At 34.8% G+C, this 9,589-nt stretch overlaps 1 protein-coding gene across 5 annotated transcripts; it reads left to right on the top strand.

Moving 5' to 3' along the window:
* The first annotated feature begins 4,654 nt into the window (after positions 1–4,654).
* Positions 4,655–9,029, top strand: LOC114191829 (putative methyltransferase PMT3). Of its 5 annotated transcripts, none has more exons than XM_085676273.1 (10): positions 4,663–4,870; positions 5,030–5,096; positions 5,357–5,434; positions 5,554–5,744; positions 5,816–5,980; positions 6,089–6,271; positions 6,362–6,956; positions 7,380–7,492; positions 7,907–8,127; positions 8,380–9,029. In XM_085676273.1, exons 4-10 carry the CDS (start codon positions 5,562–5,564, stop codon positions 8,699–8,701), a joined length of 1,782 nt encoding a protein of 593 aa, XP_085532399.1. In that variant the 5' UTR covers positions 4,663–4,870; positions 5,030–5,096; positions 5,357–5,434; positions 5,554–5,561; the 3' UTR covers positions 8,702–9,029. The 5 variants fall into 5 exon arrangements, with proteins under 5 accessions (XP_027937047.1, XP_085532401.1, XP_085532399.1 ...); XM_085676274.1 differs by having other exon boundaries at positions 5,045–5,096; XM_028081246.2 differs by lacking the exon at positions 5,030–5,096 and having other exon boundaries at positions 4,655–4,870.
* Positions 9,030–9,589: the final 560 nt, after the last annotated feature.

A 9,589-nucleotide genomic window follows, 5' to 3' on the forward strand; every position in this document is an offset into this window, starting at 1 on the left:
TCAATAAGTAAAAACTACATCATGATAAAATATATTTTTAATGTTTAAACTACATCATAATAAAATACGAAAGATTAATAAAAATAGAAGATTTTCCAAGTGTTTTATTTAAAGTAAATAATGCATTTTATTAAAAGTAGGGATGTTATAGTATACATTATGAGAACCAATCTTCAAGCTTTTGTTCTTCATGTGAAACCCGGATTTAGAACACACATCAGGCTTTATCAACACGTGAATCATCAATTTTTCACTTCTTCATCAATTTAATTATGGCTCAAACATGTTCCAATGCAATGGCTTCATACATCTTCATCAAATCTTCAAGCACCAAATCAACAAGGCCATTTGTGCTAAGACAACCCACTTAAGAGCCTAGCTAGAGTTATATCCTCTTCTTCAATTATCCCTAACCCTCATCATGAACAACTCCATATTTTGCCTACATTCCTCTATAGTCATAGACCTCTATTGAAGTCTCTAGAGTTTGTCCATGAGTTTCCTATTGTAATTGGAGGGAATATATCTCCTCCTAAAGGCAAATTTCAGATCATTCCAATACTTGATGGTTGGATCATTATGGTAAATCCTATCTTAGACCAAGGAGGTCCACCAATACATGACATACCCTTGAAAACTTAGAGTAGCCAAAGGCACTTTCCTTTCTTCACTGATTTGGTGGTAAGCAAATAATTGCTCCACCTTCATTTCTCAGTCCAAATAGGCCTAAACATTATCCTTGCAATAGAAGTAACACAAGTCCACCTTAGCTTCTCTATGGGTTTGTTCCTTACTTTGCCTCCTACTGTGAGAAGGTTGTTGATAGTAATCCCTAACCTTAGCTCTTGTTGGGAGAAAGTTTTTCCACTTCTACTTCCCTTAGAATGATGCATGCTTAAAGCTCTTTGCTTTCTTTCTTCTCTTAAAGTTCTAACTTCTTCTCTTAGGCAAATTAGTTGGAGTTCTCTTTCAATATTGTTTTCTCTCCTAGCTTGGGATTCCCTTTCCCTCCATAGTTTCTATTCTTTGAGTTCCTCAAAAAATTGTTTCAAGGCATTTTTAGAACCCTCAGAGCTACTTTTACTATGTTTGGAAGCATGTCTTGACATCTTTTAATTTTAAAAGTTTTCTTAGCGTGAAAGTTTCTAGTGTTTCACAAGTTCATCCTTAAGTAAGAGAGGTGAGTCACTAAGGACTGCTTAAGTACCAAGTCTTACCTAGCCAGTGTTTACCTTGCTACTTGCTTTGCTATTTTCACAAAAAGATGTGCTCTTAAACGTAGATGTGACTCAAATAAAGCAAAAGTAAATCAAACATTTACAACAATAAAACAGACACCTAATTTGGCAAGGTTTTATAATTTGGTATCTTAAACCAAGCCACTAAAATGGGAAATTTAAATGCAACTAGTCGAATTCCTAAGGTGAGGCTTATAGCTTTGGCTAGCAAGAAACACTCACGATCTACACCAATTACTACACAAGTTCACAAGCCAAAAGATGGAAGAACACCAAAGGCTCTCCCTAAGATAACTAGTTCTTAAAGGCCTTTTACAAGAAAGCAAAAGAAAGAACAACTTTCACAAGCCAAAAGTGGATAGTTCTCGAGACCACATTCCTTGCTCTTTGGTGTTTAAACTCACTTTTTCCTCTCACTTTGAGTATTTGGTATGCTCCTTGAAAATTCCTTGGCTGGGAGCTTCACTTGAACCTCCACCCTCTAATATGCTGCCTCTTAGCAATGGTTCACATTGGAAGAGTTCTTCCTCATCATAATTTAATGCACATCGAAGAGTAACCAAGAAAATAAAGCAATAAAAGGCTTAAACATAAAAAAGCTAAACTCAAAGAGAATGGAATTAAGACAAAACGAAAAGAGTTGCCAACAATTGACAATCAAGAAACTAAAGGTAATTAACAAGGCTAGCACAAACAAAAGGAACCTATGAATGACATATAATAGATTGACAAATTAAAAACAGAAAGAAAACTTTAATAAACTACAAATAAGTTTGTCTTAATATCAAATTTGGACCTAAAACAAGTGAATTAATCCACCTTTGTGAAGGTTAATTGAAAATATACTAAAAAACCTAAAAAATACACTTTACTATGATTTATCACAATGATGTCAAGCAGGAAAAACATGAATTGATGCCTTCACTTCAATGACTTATCATTTTTTTTTATTTCTCAACATTTTTCTTTGACTTTTTTTTTGTATTTTTTGTGGAGGTCTTACACAAATTATGTTCAAAAGAAATCTGATTTTGCATTTCTCAATTAATTATGATAAATCAAAAACAATAAGTGTGTAGTCTAAACAAATTATTGGAACAAATTTGATAAATTGAAACAAATTTGCAAAACACATTAGACGAATTTATCCATACATTAATTAGACGAGACTAGCTATATATGTTAAACGATTCTGTTCATACACATATTAAATGAGTCTATTAATACATATTAGAGGACTTTAATGAAGAAAAATAAGATTGGTGACATGGAAGGTGTAGTGCACAAAGAGCCAAAATCCAAATTAGTTGCAAAGAATGGATTTGTCGCAACCAATTTGCAAATCAAGGTGACAAGGAGGAGTAATAGAAAGAGAATTATCAAATACAATGCTACAAGATTTTGTTAGTTAAGCAATTTATGGTAATTCTCTCATCTCCGAGAATTCTATTTCAACCTCTTTGTTTCTAGAAACCCTTTCTAAATATTCCCTTTCTTCATGTGCGATGGTAGGAATGTGACTTGACGTCTTGAGCATCTTCCCTATTCATTACAGATCTTGTTATGCTGAATTATAAACTAATTCCATTTTGTTGGTTGGTTGGAATATAGTGTTGTATGAAGATGTTCTCTACAATAGATAAAGTTTCACTTATATCGCCTGGTATTTTAAGATTTAAAAATCTAAGTTGTATCAATGACTCTATCCATTCTCTGATTAGACGAGTCTTATAATATACATTAAACAAGTTTGTCCATATACTGATTAGATGAAGTTAATAATACATATTAGACGAGTGTGTCCATATAATGATTAAACGAATCTAACAACATATATTAGATGAGTTTATCAATGCATTTATTAGATGAGTCTAGCAATACACATTAGACCACGCTATCCATACACTAATCTATCTTTTTAATGAGTCTACTCCTAATATTTTTGCACACATTATACAATTTTAGAAAATCTACTTTATATTTTTGCACATGTTTTATCCTTTTGTATTTTTTCAAAGTTTATTATTTATATTTTTATAGATATTGTACTATACTAGGCGATTAGGACCGATATGGCTAACTACCCGGTCCCAACCGCTAACTTATAGTTATAGCATAAAAGGAATACTAGTTAACTATGTAAAAATATTATGCATACATAGTGGTCAAGGCTGCATACGAGCAAAGGCCGCATACCCCAAACTTAGGAAATAATAGTTAAACTCCCATAATCAAATCATAAGTCTTGCTTGGGCCTTGGTTAGGCCCATACAAGCCCAAAAGAGGTCCAACGAGCTCAATAAAGGCCCAGCCCATGAACCAAGTAAACTGTGATTAATGCTCTATAAATACATGTGGACTTTAGTAATTAAAGGTACACAATTCATCAATTCTCTAATATGTGATTTGACTTTTGAGAGTTTCTGTTGACTTGATCGTCAGAGTCTTTTCCACAGGTAACCCAAAAATGTTCAATCTGCCTATACTACAAGAAGACACACCCAAGCCGAGGAGTAAAAGAGTATCCATCTCAAAGAGTTAAAGATTGGGTAAGATTTGATTTGTGCTACTTGATATTTTGTTATTGCCTCCACAGGTAGAGCTGTCAAAATGGGTTGGAACCCGTGATCCAACCCGGCTCACCATGGGTTCGGGCCAGGTTGGGTTGAAATTTTTTTACAAATTTTAATATAGATTGATTTTTGACTCAACTCATTTAAAACCCGACTCATCCGGGTTGAACCCGTGGTGAGCCGGGTTGGCTCACTAACCCGCAGATAAAAGGGTCACACAAGTGTTTTTATTTTTTTTTATTAAGTTGAGCTTTACATTTGGATCATGTTATGTTGTTTTTTTATCCAACACATAAATATTTTGTATTTTTTTATTTTGGTTTGTATTTGAATTGTATTAAAGTTTATTTAGATTTTAATTAGAATTAGAATTTAGTTTTGACTGAAAAAAATAAAAAAATATTTTTTTTAATTAAGTGAACCCGTGAGCCAATCCGTTTAACCTGCCAACCCGTGATGGGCCGGACCGGGTTCGAATTTTTTTGGCTCGCTAAAAAGTGAGCTGGATTGGGTTGGCTCACTGAATCATCAACCCGTAATGGGTCAAGCCGCATCGGGTCAGGTTATCCGTTTTGACAGCTCTATCAAGAAGAACAAATATATTAACTTTCTAAACCTATGAATTATTTTTTATATTAATTTTATTTAAAACTTAATTATAAACTAAAAAATATCTATAATTTCTTTTCTCAACTTCTAAATCTATTTTAATAAACACACAAATAAACAACAACCAGAAAAGAAATTAAAACTAATTTTTAAGAAAGATTGAAACGATGAAAGGTTTACCATTTGATAAACTCCGTTGCATGTTCCTCTCCTCCACTACTCCCAAACTTTTTATCGACCAATAATAATGAAGCAATAAATAACACCGTAAACATTTGCAGAGGTTAGATCTCACCATTTCTCGAATCTGTGATTGTGTATCACTTACGAAAATAAAATTAAAAATTTTGATTTGTAAAAAGACATTTACGACATTAAGATATTGCATTGTTCGTTATGCGATGCCCCAGTTTAACGCAACCTCTGAAGTGAAGAGACGCGGAGTCTGAGGTACAAAATGCTATCTATCTTTTTGTGTTTTTCCCTTGTCCATGTCTGTTTTCTTTCCTCAGATCCATACCCTTTATCTGAATTGCCTCCGACATTCACAAAATGATAACTTTTTCATCTCTCTGCTTCTGCCACCTCACTCTCTACTCTTTTCACGAGATGGGTTACTGAAAGCTGGCAGTTTGTCGGTGATGGCAATTCATATGCACGCCCATATCTAGAGTTTGTGCGTCTGTTCCCCTTAGATTTTGTTTTTCTCTTTTTGGAATATGTTAACTTATTCTCTTGTTATCATTAATGGGGCTCCTATTTGTTGTTTTTATGTTCGATTTAAAGATCTGCGCAGAATTTGGAAAAATGGTTTTATCCAATAGTAATGTATACTTTCCGAGGGATTGTGCTTCTGGTGTTTTCGGTTCAGTTTTTCATTCATTATGGTGCTAGTGAGTGCTGTTTCATTGGTTTCAATTTCTACTTTCTGTACAGTTATTGATTCGTGGCTCTAGTTTGCACCAGATAGGTGCTTTGTGGAACTGAGTTGGTACGGTTGAAACGGTGATTGTGGTGAGATAATTATGAGATATTGTTGTTTGATTGAAATTGAATAGTTATTTTTGCTCGTATATTATCTATTTTTTATCTGCCAGTTGAAGTTGAAACCATGGTATATTGTTGTTATGCAGTGACAAGAATGGGCAGAGGGAGAGCAGATGGGAAACCGAGAAAGCGGTTGGTCATACCTGTGATAGTTTTAGTGATTGTCGGTGCTTTCTTTTACCTGTATTCTAGGGATAGCGGTTCATCCTCTATTGAGTATGGTAGCAAATCTTTGACTTTTGGAGGAGATGAAAGTGCCATACCGAAGACCATTCCAGTGAGTTCTCTTGAATGTTAAGGTCTTGTTTGAGGATTCAAGTTATTTTACTCGTGTTCAATTTTTTTCAGGTTTGTGATGATCGTCTCTCAGAGCTAATTCCGTGTTTGGACAGAAATTTCATATACCAAACAAGGTTGAAGCTTGATCTGACTATTATGGAGCACTACGAGCGACACTGCCCGATGCCTGAGAGGCGCTATAATTGTTTGATTCCCCCTCCTCCAGGATACAAGGTGTCTCTCTTTTCTCCAGCATTGTTTCTCTTAGATATAACTAAGAGAGTTAAATAAATTGGGAAAATTTCTGTGCTTACAAGCTTTGAGTTCTGTTCTTGATAATAGATTCCAATCAAGTGGCCCAAAAGCAGAGATCAGGTATGGAGGGCAAATATACCTCATACTCATCTTGCAACTGAGAAATCTGACCAGAGATGGATGGTTGTAAAAGGTGAAAAGATAGTTTTTCCTGGTGGAGGAACTCACTTCCACTACGGTGCTGACAAATATATTGCATCAATTGCCAATGTAAGATAGTTACTGTCTGGGCCAAAACATAAAACTTTTACATGACTAGAAAAATTTATAACTTAGTATCTGTGGTTTTGATATTTACAGATGCTTAACTTTCCAAACAATATCATAAATGATGAAGGAAGACTTCGCAATGTTTTTGATGTTGGCTGTGGTGTTGCAAGCTTTGGAGGATATCTTCTTTCTTCTGATGTAATAGCAATGTCATTAGCACCAAATGATGTTCATGAAAACCAAATACAGTTTGCTTTAGAAAGAGGAATTCCCGCATATCTTGGTGTCTTGGGGACATTAAGACTTCCTTACCCTAGTAGATCTTTTGAACTTGCCCATTGTTCTCGCTGTAGAATTGATTGGCTTCAAAGAGATGGGATACTTCTTCTTGAGCTAGATAGGTTACTCAGGCCAGGAGGCTACTTTGCGTACTCATCTCCTGAAGCCTATGCTCAGGATGAAGAAGATCGAAGAATATGGAGACAAATGAGTGCTCTTGTTGGGCAGATGTGTTGGAAAATTGCTGCTAAGAAGAACCAGACTGTCATATGGGTGAAGCCTCTTACAAATGACTGCTACTTAAAAAGAGAGCCTGATACTCACCCTCCCCTCTGCAGTCCTGATGATGATCCTGATGCTGTTTGGGGAGTTAAAATGAAAGCTTGCATCTCACGTTACTCTGATCGTGAGTGATATCTTCTCCATTTCATTTAATGATTTAGTCTGTTCTCTAATCTCAACACCATGAAATAAACTGATAATAAGAATGTTCCTATAGAGTATAGACCCTTAACAGTTCAAAAAATATTTGACTATGAATAACAAGTGATGAATGAAACAACGTAGTGCTTGAGGGGCGGCTGTCTTGTGATTATGGATATAATATCCAGTAGTTGGCTAGTTAAATCAGATAGCTTTTGCTATTCTAGATGGGCCCATGTTCTTTCTGATTACATTACATTCAACACAAGTTATACAACTCATTTTTTTTCATATATTAATGTTGCATGGTTTTGTTCTTTTCCATCAACAATTTGTGGTATTGTTTCTTTACTCTTTTATCATAAGTTGAAAAGTCAATAACCATATATTCTGCTGGTCTATGCAGAGATGCACAAAGCAAGAGGATCTGGTTTGGCTCCTTGGCCAGCTCGATTGACTACTCCACCTCCTCGTCTTGCTGACTTTAACTATTCTACTGAAATGTTTGAAAAGGACATGGTAATTTAAAATCTATCCTGTTTACACTTTTAATGACTTGAATAATGAATGCAAATAACCATCAAAAGTAGAAGCAAAGGTAACAGTGAAGAAAATTGTGAGAAATACAAGACAGAAGTGGAAACCCAACATTTGCCAATTGAAAGTATAAACAAATATAACTGGGATCTCATTCTCATAAAATTTGACATGAATAAATGAAGAAACTCTCCATTTTTGTCCAAAGGAAGACAATCTAAATGTGACACCATATGAATAGTTCTCTTAATTGTGATTTCATCTTTGTCCCAGTCATGAAATTGGGTGCAATATGGCTCAAAAGAAGTCATTATTCTTGAAATCAGAATCTAAAAGCATATTAGCTTCGTAGCAACGTGTCTGATTACGTTGTTTATGACAACTAATTCTGTTCAGGAATATTGGCACCAAGAGGTTGTTAATTACTGGAAAATGCTTGGCAATAAAATTAAGCCTGAGACAATTCGGAATGTGATGGACATGAAGGCACATTTGGGCTCATTTGCTGCTGCTTTGAAGGACAAAGACGTTTGGACTATGAATGTGGTGCCAGAAAATGGACCAAACACTCTCAAGATCATATATGATAGAGGGCTGTTAGGAACGGTTCACAATTGGTATGGCTCTTATCTTTATAAAGGAATTATCTTTCTCAAGGTTATAATAACAGCAATTTCTGTTTAATCTACTGCTTCATTCTCTTCAATACCTCTGAAACTTTGCCCTTTAATCTACAAGACTTTGCTGTTATTTCTCTGAAATGCAAGGATACCCCACCATTGGAAGCACTACTTTCATATAGTTAAACCACATTCTAGTTGGAAGAAATATTACCTTCTTTTGACCATGTTTTGTGATTGATGTGACAGGTGTGAAGCATTTTCAACCTACCCTCGAACTTATGACTTGCTCCATGCATGGGGTATATTTTCTGATATCATTGAGAAAGAATGCAGTCCAACGGATTTATTGATTGAAATGGATAGAATCCTGAGGCCTAAAGGTTTCGTCATTGTCCATGATAAGCGGTCAGTAGTGGTGTTTATAAAGAAGTTCTTGCCAGCATTGCACTGGATTTCAGTGGCCACATCTAATCTCGAGAAAGACTCAAGCCAAGACAAAGATGATGCAATTTTGATAATTCAGAAGAAGATTTGGTTGACAAGTGAGAGCATCCGGGTTTCAGAATAGTAGCATGCTCACTTTGAAGTTTAACGTTTCATCAATACACAGTCATGGAAAATTGATCTTATAGCTCTTTTCATGTGCTGTAGGTGCTCTTTTATATGTTATTCATATTCTCTACAACATAGGTAGAAGTGTCAGCAAAAGATCATCCAAATCATGTTGGTTGATTTTATTTAATTTTGGACACAATTAGTCACCCTTTTGTTGTGATTAAGATAATTAGATGAATTCCAGGAAAGATTTTGTTTTTCTAAATCAATTGGAACATATTACAGGATAATGAGGTTGTATTTGTTTATTTATTTATCAATTTTGCTGCTGCTTTGGGAAACTTTTGATCAGGTTATTCTGGTTCACTACCTACATCGTCGCCCAATCCCAACCAACCATAAAAGACAAGACATAAACAAAAGGAATGGCTTCTAGTGAATTTTTATGGTAGCTTTAGTCACTTGAGAATAATGGGAGCGCAGAAACTATTTTGAGCTGTCATTACATCTGCATTTACTTCTAGCTAACATAGTACATCATTTTTTTGCTGTCCTGAAACTTGGAAACTTGCTGTTAATCGAGGAGTCGCATTTAAGGTATGAAACATTATGATTATTGTTTCTTTTTTCTGTTTGATTTTATGTGATGTTTATGACAGAAGTTATGTACAAAAGTTAGATTAAGAGCAAGAATCTAAAAAAGGATGAATGAATAGAAATTCTTATTAGAAAAATATACAGAGCTTGAAAAGATATAACTAATAATGCTAGTTATGATTATTATGTTTATGACATAACTAATAATGCTAGTTATGATTATTGTAACTCTTTTATTGAATCGAGACTCCGTTTAAGCAACAAAAGCTCGAATCAAAGAAGTTGTTTCACTCTTTTGTTTCAA

The sequence above is a fragment of the Vigna unguiculata genome, chromosome 7 (genome assembly GCF_037176805.1).
Source record: "Vigna unguiculata cultivar grain cowpea cultivar isolate G323 ecotype 2 chromosome 7, ASM3717680v1, whole genome shotgun sequence".
NCBI classification, from domain to species: Eukaryota; Viridiplantae; Streptophyta; class Magnoliopsida; order Fabales; family Fabaceae; genus Vigna; species Vigna unguiculata.

Coding starts and splice junctions, on each gene's coding strand:
- LOC114191829 (XM_028081246.2), top strand. CDS start 5,562: ATGGGCAGAGGGAGAGCAGATGGGAAACCGAGAAAGCGGTTGGTCATA. Junction 6,957..7,379: donor CATCTCACGTTACTCTGATC/GTGAGTGATATC, acceptor TGGTCTATGCAG/AGATGCACAAAGCAAGAGGA. Junction 7,493..7,906: donor AAATGTTTGAAAAGGACATG/GTAATTTAAAAT, acceptor AATTCTGTTCAG/GAATATTGGCACCAAGAGGT.